At 40.0% G+C, this 15062-nt stretch overlaps 1 protein-coding gene and 1 long non-coding RNA gene across 5 annotated transcripts in view; one reads left to right on the top strand and one right to left on the bottom strand.

Annotated features, from left to right (window-relative positions):
- The window catches only part of LOC131274064 (protein IWS1 homolog), a 132882-nt gene extending 126481 nt beyond the window's left edge, over window positions 1–6401 (bottom strand). The window contains exon 1 of one of the 3 annotated variants that reach the window (XM_071208968.1): window positions 6257–6401. Coding sequence is in view for 2 of the 3 variants with exons in the window: in XM_058279070.2 (XP_058135053.1) it covers window positions 4470–4506 (37 nt within the window). In the remaining variant the exon portion in view is untranslated. Of the gene's footprint in view, window positions 1–4469; window positions 4906–6256 lie in introns of those variants that run through there. The other 2 variants (XM_058279070.2, XM_058279069.2) reach the window with 2 other exon arrangements.
- LOC131274069 (uncharacterized) lies at window positions 6308–11732 on the top strand. 2 transcript variants are annotated; one of them, XR_009181279.2, is made up of 3 exons: window positions 6308–6470; window positions 9558–9751; window positions 11608–11732. It is a non-coding gene; the product is annotated as an uncharacterized lncRNA (long non-coding RNA). The 2 variants fall into 2 exon arrangements; XR_009181280.2 differs by lacking the exon at window positions 6308–6470 and adding an exon at window positions 8883–9130.
- The last annotated feature ends 3330 nt before the right edge of the window (window positions 11733–15062 follow it).

The following is a 15062-nucleotide window of genomic DNA, read 5'->3' on the forward strand; positions in this document are numbered from 1 at the left end:
TATGCTGATCTTAAACTTTTGACATTTTTTTCTCAAATCTTTTACATTATATTAAATTTCTTTTAAGCAATTTCTTCTTTTTAACTTCTCTTTCTATTTAGGTATTACCTTTTCACTGTTTCTTCTAGTTTATATGTAAATCATGAAATGATTTTTTCCCCATTTTTTTCTTATTCTTCCCTGATTTCTGTCCCCTCATTTTTGAGGGTTTTTTTTCCCTATCTCATTGATGATGTTCTCTCATATACTGTTTCCTTTCATCAATGCTTTTACCTTCTTTTTGAGATAGTACATTTCACTACATAATGTACATCAAAAAGAAGAGCCTTACTTTGCACTTATACCTGTACTGGAAATAATATCAATATTTTTTCTGTTGGTATTTCATATGATTTTTTAAAAATTTGTAGATAGAAACAAGATTCAAAATAGCTTTCCCAACAACACAGATCTGTCTCTGTCCAAATTTTCTTTGAAATTACAAATATATATAACAGCTTTCTTCCCGATATTTCTGGGTTCTGTACTTCTACCACTCTTAAATATGGGTCTTCACTATCATTACCTCTATTGTACCTGTTATTGTCTATTTGTTTCTGCATCTGACTAGTGAATACCTCCTTTGAATGTATGCTCTTGTCTTGATGTGGAACAGCCAAAACCACTTTGCCAAAATCTAGTCATTCCCTGAAAGATAAAGGTCTATATATTTCCAGAACCAACTATCTTTAAGGGTATTTTTTATTGTATGTCTTGAAATGTATTTCATTTCTGAATCACTTTGTTCATATATATTTATATGCACTTTATTTCCACAATTATTAGATTTTGGTTTCTTATACTTATTTTATATTGAATTTTCTTTGTTCTGTATACATTATAGTTGAGTCATAAATTTCAGTATTATTTTTATTTAGTTTTAAATTAATTTATTTTCAAACGTATTTGGCTTTAGCAATGGTGATTCATTTTTAAATAACATTTTAATTTCTATTGTTTTGATTCCTAATCACATAAGAAAAATGGTATGTATATCTGGACTACATATATAGCACCAAGTAGCTTTATTACTATCCTCAGGCACATACACCAACAACCCCCAAAGCAATCTATATATTTTCCATGGTCCCCAAGGATTGTCCTTAATACCTGTCCTTGCTACATTAAAAGCACTATTTTAGAAATAACCTCTACAAATAAAAAACATCATTTAAAATGGTTTACAGAATATTAAAATTTAGGACCACATAAAAATGTTTCAGCTATATCATATCATGATCTCATTATGAACACCTGAATACATACACATTAACAAGAGAGATGCCATTTAAATGATTAGAATGTTGGCCTCCTAAAATTAGCTAAAATTCCAGGACTTCAGAAATGCACTCCCAGACTTCCTGTACCCTGGGGGTGTTCTACTGCTCAGTGAGTGGATGGTCATTGGTGGAAGTCATTTAACTCCATTAGCAGCTGCATGCCATCTACATAAATTGTAGCAACCTGTCTTTCCCTGAGATCAGGAACAAGATAAGGTAGTGAACTTTCATCACTGCTAATCATCATTGTACTGAAGCTTGATAGAGCAATCAGGCAAGAAAAAGAAATGAAAGGCATCCAAAAGGAAAGGAAGAAGTAAAGCTATTTCTATAAACACAGATGGCCTAATCTTTTACAAACAAAATCCCAAAGAATCCACAAGAATAGTAATGGCACTAATAAAGGCATTCAGCAAAATTGAAAGATACAAGATACACAATGCAAAGTCATTTTTGTTTCTATAATCCAGCATAGAACAATCTTAAATGGAACTTTTTAAAACTTCCAATCAAATAGCCTCTAACGAATAAAATATCTAAAAATTTAACAAAAGGTGAAGCATTTATATACTGAAATTAGAAAACACTGCTGAGTGACACTGAAAACCTAATCAAATAGCAAGATGTCCATTGTTCATCCACTAACTATTGTTCTGATGTCAATACTACGCAAAGGAAACTACAGATTAAATTCAAAATCAAAATTGAGTAGACTTTTTTTTTACAGAAATGGAAAAGCTGGTCCTCAAATTCCCATGGAATCATTAAGTGGCTAAGCTAGCCAAGACAGTCTTGAAATAGTTTCACAATGTAAACACGCTTATCAAAATATCACTCAAATTTACCCTATGTAATATACAAAAAACTAGGAAAACCTCATCTATTCTTAAGCGAAAACTCAATCAGTAGACACTGTTCTAAATTAACCACAGAAGGGTTTATCAGACAAAATGGTTGTTCTGTCTATGCTCAATGAGATTAAGGTACATTCTCTTTAATTATTTTCTCCTTTTTGTTTTTAAAGATGCATAGATCAGACAAAGTGTTACATTAAAAAATGTAAGAGGCTCCCAAATACACTATTCCCCATCACCCCTACTCCTCCCACATCAACAACCTCTTTCATCAGCATGGAACATTCACTGCATTTGCTGTAAACATTTTGGAGCACTGCTAGGCCACAAGGGCTGCAGTTTACACTGTACAGCCTACACTCTCCCCCAGTCCATCCAGTGGGCCATGGCAGGACATACAATGTCCTCCATCTGTCCCAATATCTGCATATCACAACTCTTCTTCCATCTCCCTGCCCTCAGCAACCCCTGTTGCCACTGTATTGACATAAAGGATACAATTTCTTCCAATGCTAGAATCACAATAGTTCTAAAGTAGAATACCAGCAAATCCACTCCATTCCATACTCTCTTCCTCCATCTTGTGGGCCCCGGGATGGCAAATGTCCACTCCAAGTATAAACTGAGAGGGGGCTTACAGCCCACATGGCTGATGGACTGTATTATCCCATTTGCAGTTGTAGACTCTCTTGGTACCCTGGTGTGGTGGTTGGCTAGCTTCACCTCCCTTTTAGCTGACCTGGGTAAGTCCAATGAACAGGAAAGTAGCTATTGCTACTCTGCTGAGGCTCAGGGCCCAGCTGGCACATGGTCCAGAGACCCAAGCCTCCTGAGCACACAACAACCCCAGCCCCAACCACAGGTTCAGTGAAATTGACAGAAAAGGCGTGTGTAGAGAGGTCACATCTCCATCCAACTCCATCAAAGGGCATTCTCTCTCATTGAGTGGAAAGATAGGAGTTCTCAGCAGAGAAAAAGAAACAAAGAAAAGATGTAAATGACAACTTTTGATCTAAACATAAAGTTATAGAAAATTTTAAAAAATTCATTGAGCAATCCCAATTAGAGAAGACAAGTAAGGGATGAATGAATTGGTGAGATGGAATTTAGATGAGTAGAAATTATATAATCTGAGAAAAGAGAGCGAGTGAGAAAGAGAGAATTGATCCAAAACTTGAGCCTCATGATCTGTGGGACAATACTAAAAGTTTTAATATTCATTTGAAAGACTGGGTTGAGCAGAAAGAGGCTGGTGCCAATAAAAAGGTAAGGGAAGAAATGACTGAACACTACTCTATGAAAGAGAGATCCAAGGGGCTCAAAATCTCACCCTGATACATCATAATCAAACTGCTGAAAACTAAAGATGAAGAAAAACATCTTGAAAGGAGTCAGAAAATTTGACAATTTATTTGTAGAAGAATAACAATTTGAAGGCCTTTGATTTCTCTTCAGAAAATATAGAGGCCACAAGAGAGTGAAAAAACCCTCAACCAGGAATACTGCAATCATCAAAAGTTGCTTAAGGTTTAAAGGCAAAATAAAGACAGAAGGAGAGGATGGAAAAACAAGTGAATTCATCACCTGATGACTTGCTCTACAAAGATGGGAAAGGAACTTCAGGCTAAATGGAAATAATTCAAGGAGGAAGCTTTCAACTTCAGGAATAAAAGATGTGGATCAGGAATGGTGAGTATCTGGGGAGAAAGAATAACTTTTTTCCAACTGTTAAATTGTTAAATATATGAATGAATTTTGAAAAATTATAAAAATACAAAATGTTTGCAGAAGTTATACCCTAGACTGGGAACTCAGAAGACCACTTCAGCAAAGAGGGGTTTAAATGATTCCTATGGCTGTAAGGTGTCCACATTTTAGTTGGGTGGGTAAAACATTAATTCTTTTAGACTGTGATACCTGTATTATTCTCAGAGCAACCACTAAAAAAGAATTCCAAAGGAATTCCAGAAAAATTGTATAACCCAAATGGTCCTTTTTCTAAGAGATAGGAATAAAGTAGCTAAAACATCAGTATACAAGTTATTAAGTAAAAAATAACTCTCTTGGACAAATACCTACAAACAGGATTGCTGGGTCCAATGGTAACTCCATTTCTCCTAGCCTGTCCTTCCCCCCACCATAGTCACCTCCACCACAACAGAACTGGTGGCTTCTGCTCTTTAGATCTGAGTGGCTCTCCCCAGTCCCCCAGGGGATAAAGTGGGGGATTCACAGGCCCTAACCCCAAAGATGCCACCTTCAACAGGCTCCAAAGCATCTGAGCCCAATGGTTCACCTGTTTCTGCTGTCAGCTCGAGGGCACCCTGTCCCATGTGGATGCCAACTTTGCTGATGCCAGAGTAGAGGATGGTGGCTGTGTCTCCCAATGGGTCCTGTCTCCCTTGTGACAAACTCCATCTTCCAGCATCAGAAAGTCCAGACTTGCCAGAGGAGCCAGGGGGCTGAGCCACAGCTTTTGATGTGCCTGCATCCTGCACATATTTGGCTAAGGAGCAGCTAAGGAGCAGTCAGAAGTCGGAGACAGGTTCCTATGGCACTGGGAGTGCATATATTCTGGGGGTCAGTGGATGGTTCTCTTCCTTCCTCCCCAGGCCTGGGTTCTGATGAGAAACCTCCATTCTCAAAGCTCAGAAAGCACCTCCCTCCAGAACTTCCAGACCACTCCTGTGACCTCATGCACCAAAGCAAGCACCTTCACAAGCTCATACACCTGTTTCCCACTGCTGCAGAGGGAGTGGTGTTCAGCCCCAGCCCCCTCCAGGCTGCCCCAGAGGTCCACAAGGAAGGTAAGTCAGAATGGCCATTGGTCTAGTTTGTCAGCTTTTGTGGTACCCCAGAGGAAGATCCAGAGAGAAAGGGGTTTCGATGTGATCTCTGGGGTAAAATAGATTCAAGGAATTCAAGGAATTGCTTAATCAAATCCAGTCACCATAAAGGCGACATTCCTCGGCTGCCACAGAAGCAAGGGAACCCTCTGATGTTTCACCCTCAGGCAATGAAGTCACTATTCTGATTCTAGACTTGGAAAAGAAAGCAGCACTTCACAGTCAACAATGCATTGGGGGTGGAGGAAGACTGAGTCCAGCTTAGACAGGCAACACCATGCAAACTTCCAGTCTAACTGCCTTGTAGTTAATCCTGTATCTATTTATGGAGTCAACATCATGAATTCACACCAAAATATCCACTTTGTCCGCCAGCCCACTTCAAGAGGGTTCACTGCAAATCTTGCATTTTCACATCTGTAACTCTATCTTTTGAATACTCAGAAGGTAGATGGGTTGAGATACAAAAAAGGACTGGATGGTCAGTTGAATCCCAAGGCTGTGGTGAGTTTACTCAATAGAACTGGTCATCTTTTGCATTTTATGTCGTGGGCTCTTGATGTGTTCCTTTCTGAAAGCTCACTATTGTCCTCATTGTCTACATATCTGCTGTTGTCATTGCTCCTAAAAAGAGATAAAGCCTTGTGAAAACTCATGGTGGGAACATCATTCTCTCTTGTGAGACTGGGTTGGGTTAATTGATACAACATGAAGAGAGTTTTGCTTGAGATCTGCCTGACCTAGATATGTAAGAATTTCTGGGGGTCCTCTGAGGGATACTGGCCTTCATGGAGTATGGGGGTGAAAACCCCCTGTTCATGGAGGGCCATCTTTCTTCTCCAAGTCTAGTGGGGACTCTTGATGCAGGAACACGAAGCATTTCTGTGTTTGTCTCCCTTGGGGATTTGAGATTACTCTCAGCATGATTGGGTTCTCTAAGGATGTGGACATCTCAGAGTACAAATGATTCACCATGTCCCCTCTCTGTAAATCATAAATCATAATTTCTGCAGTGAGTTCAGAATGAGCAGGAGTATGAAAATGCATTCAACATCACTAGTGATCAGTAAAATACATATCAGAACCACAAAGTCTCATGCCCATATCTTCCAGAAAGGGTACTCTTAGGATGAGAAAGACTTCAGCAGGGAAGGTACGGACTCCACACTAAGAGAGTTGTTCAAATATTTAGTCAGGGAGATAATTGGGAACAGGGAGACTTCATTCATTAACTCACCAAACCTCAGTCAGGTGGGTGACTTTGCCAGTTGATGAGCATTAACTGTTCTTCCAGGGTAGTTCAGTTAAAGGTGAAGCTAATTCTTTGCATAGCTGTTATCTGGCAGTTGGTCTGGAATGTCTTAGGTTCTGAGCCAGTAGAGGAGCCAAGCAGACCACTGGTCACTTGGGATGGTAGTCCAACCCCCAGGAAGACTCACATGAGGCAGAAGGTATTGTGAAGATGCTGGGGGAAGTTGGCCAAAAATTTGGACATCCTTGATACTTCAGAAGGCCTTTAGGTGGGGGAAACTACCTCATATTTTGCATCAAGGATGGAAATGTAGAGACAGGAGGCTGGGTCAGGATAGGTACTCTTCTTGTGGGTGAGCCACCTCCTCCAGGGCATCAATTCTTCCCTTCAGGAACTTTGGGGCAAGAGGATTTTTCAAAGGAACTGTTTCAGTACACCATGGTTGACATGTCACATAACACATATTTGTTGGCTTAAAGGAGTTTATTGTCTCACAGTTTTGGAGGCAGTGATGCCAAGATTAGACTCAGTAAGGTCTGTGCCCTCAGTGCTTGCTTCTGTCTTTCCTCCCCACGATCCAGGGCAACACTGGGGTTATGGAGGTGAGGGTTTCTTGCCCCCCCCCTTTCCCCAGAATAGTCACACTAATATACAGACTCAGGCTCCAGGGTAGGTCACCGTCTAGAATGCCTCTCCTTTACTTCCTTTCCCTGACGAGTTGGGGCCATCTGGCTCTCTAGCAGGCCTGTTTTCAAGTGTTTCAGGGTTTGGTTTGGGTTTCTAACCCCATTATTTGTAGTGCCCTCCTAAGGGGTTGGTAATAAACTTTCCTGAAAACAGTAACAACAACAACAACAAAAGACACCTTGGCTGCCTTTAATTCACAACTGTTGTGAAGTAGTTTCCAATATTCCACGCTCTGGTCTTCCAGACAGATATTTTAGTATTTCACACTCAGTTTGGGCCTAGTCCTTTGGCAGAAGTTTTTAGCACAACATAAGAACAGTGTGCCAACTGCACTATTATTGTGCCCCCCAGTTTATCCAGTCTGCCTTTGGTGTCCATAAATATCTGTCTGGGAGGGTAGAAAAAGGTCATAACTCCACTGTGGGTATTGCTCTTGGAATTTAGGATGACTTTTGTCTCACAACACTTATACATTACAGTTATGAATTACCATATGAAGAAAAGTAACTGAGCAAACAGGTGAATAATAAGAAAAAGAACACTAGATATATCAATAAATTAATATGGATTGTGTCTCTAATTTGAGCCAGGACCATTACTTAATTCTGAGGGCAGCCGATGAGGCCAATGGTACTAGCTCAGTATTTCAGATCTGGAAATGAGACACAGACAATTGAGTAAATTTCCCAGCTGACATGAAGCAGAGTCAGGAATCAGCCCTGAACATGTAATTCCAATGTCCATGTTCCCAATCACATTCATCTTCTGGCCTTGAACATAACAGCTGCTGTCAAAAACATGCTGGGTAAGGCATTAGAAAAGCAATTCAAGGCAAGTGTTCAGAAGAGCATTCGACCTTTTAACTTTTACAGGTGTCATTAGCACTCAAAATAGTTATTTCTCTATGCAACTTAAACATACTATTTAAGAAACTTCAGATGGCATAGCAAAGAGAATCAAAATCACAAGCTCACCACTGAAAAAATACCAATGCTAATTTTTTTTTTTTTTTTTTTAACGTACTGGGGTTGGGGATTAAACCTGAGACCTCATTTTTGTGGAAAGCCAGTACTTAACCACTAAACCACATCGGTTCCCCTGAGTTGGTTTCTTTTGTTTGATCGTTGGTTGGTTGGTTTTTTTGTTTGTTTGTTTTTTGTTTTTTTCCAGAGGCACCGGGAACCAAATCTAGGACCTCCCATGTGGGAAGCAGGTGTTCAACTGCTTAAGCCACATCCATACTCCAATGCTAATATTTGAAAGTATTTCTTCTCTGGTCTTTGACCATTAAAACATACACACACACACACACACACACACACACACACAAGATAAAGAAGTCAGTTAACTATCTAATCTGAAGGACAATACAGAATACTGAATACCCCAAATACACTACAACTACAAACAACTTCTCAAGTCTTCTTTAAAGCCCCTTGCCTGGAAATACAAAGATGGGACATGATTTGGATTGCTACCTGAATCTGTGTTCCCCTAATTGCAACTCTAAGACCCTAAATAAGTGCCTTTTTTGCCTTGCAGCTTAGTTTATTTCTCAGTTGACATTACATAGTGTTAGAAACAGGATTCTAAGTACCTACCAACCTGACTCTGGAGCTACTGTTGGATTTGAGCATGGTAAAGGCAAAAGCCCCTTCAGCTCTGCCATCTCCCCAAAAGCCGAGTTCCTGTCTGTGAGTCCTCTTGGTTCGGAACATGCGTCTTTTTGGTTGAGGTTCTAGACCTTTTAGGGGTGACTTTTGAACTTTGGCATTTTGAACTTTGGTTCTTATGGCTTAAGCTGCTAACAGCAGTCCTGTTTGTTTACTTGAACATTTTTCTTCTGGTTTGGCCTGGTGATAGAAGGCCTTTCTGTTGGCCTTTTTTTTTTTTTTTTTTTTTAATATATATATATATAGGGAGAACTTATTTGTTTGGCAATTACTTGAATGGGACTTTTAAAATTCAACTTTGATAATGAGCTCTTTTAAGTGGGGGATGCCTCCCTAACAATCAATTTGGCTTTTGTGAGCAAGCAAATTATTTTTGGTCAGCACAGGATGGGCACTTAAACACTATTAGAATGTGTACCACCTTTTAAAGAGAGGCCTTGGCCTGATGGAGGAACCACCTAGTGACAGGGCAGATGAGGAGACCCCATCTAATTCCAAGGTAAGGTTGCCTTTCTTTGTCTGAGAAAATTGTCACTTTACTTATTCCTTTCATTTTCAATTGAGTTCAGATATGAAAATTCTGACCGTGTACATTATAGATGACATATACAATTTCCTTACTTAAGGAGTATTCTATTACTGTATCAAGTTATTTACAAATAGCAAGAGCAGGGAATCAAGTATATGGGCTTTTTAATTGGCAGCAGTTTTTCCTTCTAAGAGTAAGAATTTTTTGTGCCAACCAAAATAGACATGAGAGATGCATTAGCTAGGAAAAGTTTGTATCTTTCCATGTGTGTCTGCTACAATTACTTATGGGACCTTTCACTCAACCACTGTTTCCCATCTGTACCAAAAGTGCAAAAGATCTGTGTCAACACTACACAGCATGATCTGATCCTGAGTTTTCTTTAATATAATTACAGGTGGCCTCAGGTACAAGAGAAAATGGTATGCATTTTTGAACTTCAGAAAAAATCTAGATAATTAAAAAACCAGGGTGGAGCTGATGTAGCCCAGTGGTTGAACACCTGCTTTCCATGTATGAGGTTCTGGGTTCAATTCCCAGGGATTGTGTGCTTGCTTTACTCTGAAGAACCACCCTGATTCCAGCTTCCAGGTGAGAATGAGGAGTGGGGATGTGATTATTTTCTAGTTAAGTGATGGCCATGTTCTACAGTCCTTGTAGGCAGCTGTGTTCCCTTTAGGTGGTGAGGGTTTGTGTACTGGGGCTGGAGATATCTATGTTAGTGTCTTTGAGATGAGATTGTGAAGGTGAGGGTGGACAAGCTATTTCCCATCTATATAGCAAAATTGCCAGTGTCAACTTCTCAAGAAAAACCACTACTACACCCCTTACATATATTTACTCATTCAACCTTCAACACAACCATACTATGACTGTTTATTCCCACTCTTCTGATGAAGAACTGAGGTGCAGAGACAATTAGCCTACAATTTCAAACAGGAGTGTCCCTGATCCTGATACTATAGCCATAATCTAGCCCCATCACTTGGCCATGCGATGATTCTACACCATGCCAGCAAGGGAAATGACTGCAGACTGTGAATTGACATAGGGTGAAATGCACATAGAAAGTCCACATGCCTTTTCAGCTCAGATTCTGAATGATTGCAAGCACAATCTGGTTTACCTAAGTCAGTCCTCCACACTACAGCCCAAAAAGATAGGAACTGGGAGATGTTAGCGTATTTCATAACATCAGCATCTTGAGTCCTAGAAATGCTCGGCACTGTTTGCTGCATGCCTTAGGGACAGTGACCAATAAGAATTCAAGTTACCATTTGGCTACTGATCTGGTGTATATTATCCTTGCTGCAACTTTTATAACTGCATTAGAGCCTTAGCACTCAACTCATGTCTCCCCTTAATAATTAACTATTAAATTGGTGCCTGGATAGTACAAAGATGGACATCCATCACATTCAATGAATAAGCATTCAAGGTATAGAAAAGACTGGAAGGAAAAATACTACATGATTTATAGTGGTCAATTTTTAAGTGGCAGTATTTAAAAATCTTCAAATCTTCTATAACTGAGTATCTTTATGATAAAGGATTAAAAAAAATTAAACGGAATGTTTTGCTTAGACTTGAATCCAGTCGCACAATAAAAAGACATTTATAAATAAAATGTCTTTAAAACAATTACCCTATTATTAAACTTTAGAAAGCTAATAAAATGCTCATGTACAAATAACAGCAAAATCCTGCAGAAACAGGTGCTGGACATTGTATGTCCTGCCATGGCCCACTGAGTGGACTGGGGGAGAGTGTAAACTACAATGTAAACCATTATCCATGTGGTGCAGCAGTGCTCCAAAATGTATTCACCAAATGAAATGAATGTCCCAGGATGATGAAAGAGGTTGTTGATGTGGGAGGAGTGGGGTGAGGGGGGTGGGGGGTAAATGGGGATCTCTTATATTTTTTGAATGTAACATTTTTTTAAAAATAGAGAAAAAAATCCTATACAAAAGATGAAAAATGGGAAGCAGGTATAGCTCAGTTGTTGAGTGCCTGCCTCCCATGAATGAGGTTCAGAGTTAAATCCCTGGTACCTCTTTAAAAGAAAAGAGAGAGAGATGACATATGTGGAACCATGGATACTGATGATTTTGTAACAGGACAAGGTGATAGTAGCATTTTAGTTGGACTTCAAAATGGCAGGAGGAATGATAATCCATCATTGAACAATGGCATGTACTTGGTAACTTTTTTGGATTATTTCACATTGCTTTGGAATGTCATTAGCTACAAAGTCAAGGACTGCATCCCATTTTATTCCTCCACCTCCATTTTGCTATCCTTTTTCCACTCATCAGCAGCTCACACTATCCTTGTTAAATACCTGCTCCATATTACACTAACCCTTTGTCCATGTCAAGCAAAACTTCAGAGTACTCCAAGGGCAACACCTCCAATGTACTGACTATTACTCTTTATCCTCCTAGCTCCCCCAGAGGGCCTGCTGAAATACCTGGGAGCCAGGGCAGTAGAGGAAGCCCCACCTAATTCCAAAGTAAGTTTCCCTTTAGAACCATTACTTTCTGTATTTTTCTTTTTCCACTCAATTAAAGCTGACCATTACTTTATAGATGATATGTACAATTTCCTTGGTGGGGACTGTGTTCACTTGGCATCTGTTTTGACCTGCCGATCTCTGTTTCAAAAGGACAATCACGAATGGAAGCATTAGATTATAAAAGGAAGTTTTTCCTTAGCAGCCATATTTTCTTCTTGGATTAAGAATTTTTTTAAATGCCAACCAAAATGGAGAGATACATCATACAGGAAAAGCTCATGCCTTCTCCTCAGGTGTCCCCTCACTTGCTTTTTGGTTTCCTTGACTTGACGCTCTCTCCCATCTGGTTTTCTAAAGCCTTCTACAAACACAACATAGCAAATTGTGATCATTATAGTGTTTTCTGCAACAGCAGGTGGCTCCAAGAGCAAGCAACAATAGTATGTATTCTCTCATCACACAATTGCTGAGGAAAAATCTAGATGATGATCAATGAATATTCCTTGTTGGCATTGTCTAGAGAACCTCTCCACAGAAAGAAGCTTTCTGATGTGTGTGTGTATGATTCTCAAGGTGCATGTGTGAGAACGTGTGTCCATTTGTGTGTTTTCCTAGACTTCTCTAACACTAAAAAGTTGCTAATGTCAGCTTTCTGTTTAAAAAATGCCAGCTTCATTTGTTCATGGGTATATGTCAAAATTGTATCAAGTTATATCCTTTAAATATGTTTAGTTTATTGTATGTCAAGTATACCTCAGTAAACCAGGAAAATACCCCATTACCCTTCAGGAAAATGTTCACAGGACTGTAAATGGATAAAATTGTGGGAAACGGACTTGGCCCAGTGGTTAGGGCATCCGTCTACCACATGGGAGGTCTGTGGTTCAAACCCCAGGCCTCCTTGACCCGTGTGGAGCTGGCCCATGCGCAGTGCTGATGCATGCAAGGAGTGCAGCGCCAGGCAGGGGAGCCCCACACGCAAGGAGTGCACCCATAAGGAGAGCCGCCCAGCACAAAAGAAAAGTGCAGCCTGCCCAGGAATGGCTCCGCCCACACTTCCCGTGCCACTGATGACAACAGAAGCGGACAAAGAAACAAAATGCAGCAAATAGACACCGGGCAAGGGGGGGAATTAAATAAATAAATCTTTAAAAAAAAAAAAAACATTAAAAAAAATTGTATTAGAGAACACCTCTTACTAAGATTTCATAATAAGTCTTCATTTAGTAATAAATTTTACCTCTTAGTAAGTCTTTAAAGTCTGATCATGGCATTTTGATTGGTCATGATAAAAAGCAGCCATATCTGACTTTTTCAAAACATATGAGATATGTAAGGATTGAGAGGTCAATGAATTTTCGAGTTTCACACCTAGAGAATAGGAAACCATATTCTGGAGATATTAAGTGCTTTGACTCCAAATTCTATACACTTTGTTCACATCTCTTCGGCCTGGCGGGATCTCAAATTGTCTATAAGTTTGGAACATTCATGATTTCAATTCTTATTACTGAGCACCACACCTTCAGGGCATCTGCAGCACAATGTAGTATTATCCATTTTTCAAAAGCGCAACAGCCATTTGTGCTAGTAGCTATGGCATGGACGATGCATAAAGAACATTTCCATCCTCACAATACACTTTCCCGGGCAGCAGCTCTGAGCCTGCCATTGGTCTTTTCATTGAACTCATCTAATATAGTATTTCCAGAACAGTCAGAATTTCAGGGTGATAAGTTTGGACATAAGAGCTTTAATGATCCATCAAAATGGGGAAAGTAAATAGTTAAAAGGGGATTCTTTCTCCACCTCACTCATTTGCAAACCATTTATAATGTCTTATTGAAGGCCTCTGACTCCACAGAGTCCAGAGATGGTCTAAGGGTAGCCAGCAAGCCAGCAAGTGGAGAAGGAAGGGATGGGTGTGCCACATTCTCCAAAAACTTTCTTGCAGATGTATGTGTTCCTAAAGTTTGGCTTGTGGATCAGAGGTATGACTCCACCAGCAGTAATGAAAATGACACTCCAGGTAGGTAATATCACTCAAGATAGGATCCAATGTGAGTGGGTTATCAGGAACAGTCTAGTAACACTGCTACTTTAGCAACTGAAGAAGGGACTGTGAAATCAGAAAGTAATGGAAATATACATGGAGTTCTGCTTTATTCTTTCCATATTTAATAACAATAGTAAGAAGTATTATCATCATGTTCTTTGAGTGTACTGTGTTTGCAATCATCTTTCCTTGCTATGCTATTTAAGATTCACTTTCCCATAAGACCAATCCTCAAAGCCTTTGTTTTTCCTTGGTTAGCAGCTCTTGGGAATAAAGCACAAGAGAGTGTAGATGAGGTTTTGGTGTTGACCTACAATGGAGGGGATCTGGCAGGACACAAGCTCTCCCAGACTATCAGCTAGACTTGGGACAAAGTTCTTCTACTGGGTGCCAGGTGGTGGTTGGGAATTAGGGCTTCTCCCTCTGAACTTACCGGTCTGGTAGCACTTCATTAATGTTTTATCCTTTCTGACATAAAGAACATGTGCTCTGAGCTGACTACACATGCACCTGGGTGCTGGAAAGGTATCGAAGGAAACATATCCTTGAACATCCTTCTATTCTCTACTGCTCACACAAATCCAAAATCCTGGGATTAGATTAAAACCTGAAATTGCTTCCATTTGAGAGGTTCATGTACAACTCTTTCTCCAACACATTCCAAAGCCTGGCTGGGTTTCTGGAGGCCTTGTGTGAATGGCCTGCCAGGCTTGCTTCACATACTGGCTCTTGCTGTCTTGGAGAGTCTCTTGGAAGCAGGACCAAGGGTTCCCTGCTCCTCTCAGATTATTCCCATATTACACTGCCACCCTCTTAAGTAAATCAATTGATCAATTAACCAATCCATTTTAAACCAGGGAGCAACTCTCAGACGCATGGAGTTGAATCATGTCCTGTGGGTGACAGTGACCATTAATCCTATAAATCAAGTGATTGTCCTGAGACTGGTATGACCTTAGGCTCATGGAAGACACTTTGTCCTCACAGCATCCCTATAAGTTTCTGAACTGATTGGAGGGGTTGACTGTAAGATTAGAGGTAAAGTAACTTGTCTGTATTCAGTTAGTCTGAAAGTGATATAATAGGGGATTGAAAGGCAACTTAAATAAGTGGAATCTTTTGGGAATTCGTCAAACCACTGAAGTACTAGCACTGATGGGTGCCTGGACAAGACTGAGGAAAGGTACATGAAGGGGCATGACTGTCGAGTGGGGAACAGGGCAGAGTTGACTGGCTAGAACACAAGACCTGATTCAACTCCATACTTCTGATAGTTGCTCCCTGGTTAGAGAGGATTGGTTAATTGACTAATTGATATTTTGGAGAGG

The sequence above is a fragment of the Dasypus novemcinctus genome, chromosome 17, assembly GCF_030445035.2.
Source record: "Dasypus novemcinctus isolate mDasNov1 chromosome 17, mDasNov1.1.hap2, whole genome shotgun sequence".
In the NCBI taxonomy this organism is placed as follows: Eukaryota; Metazoa; Chordata; class Mammalia; order Cingulata; family Dasypodidae; genus Dasypus; species Dasypus novemcinctus.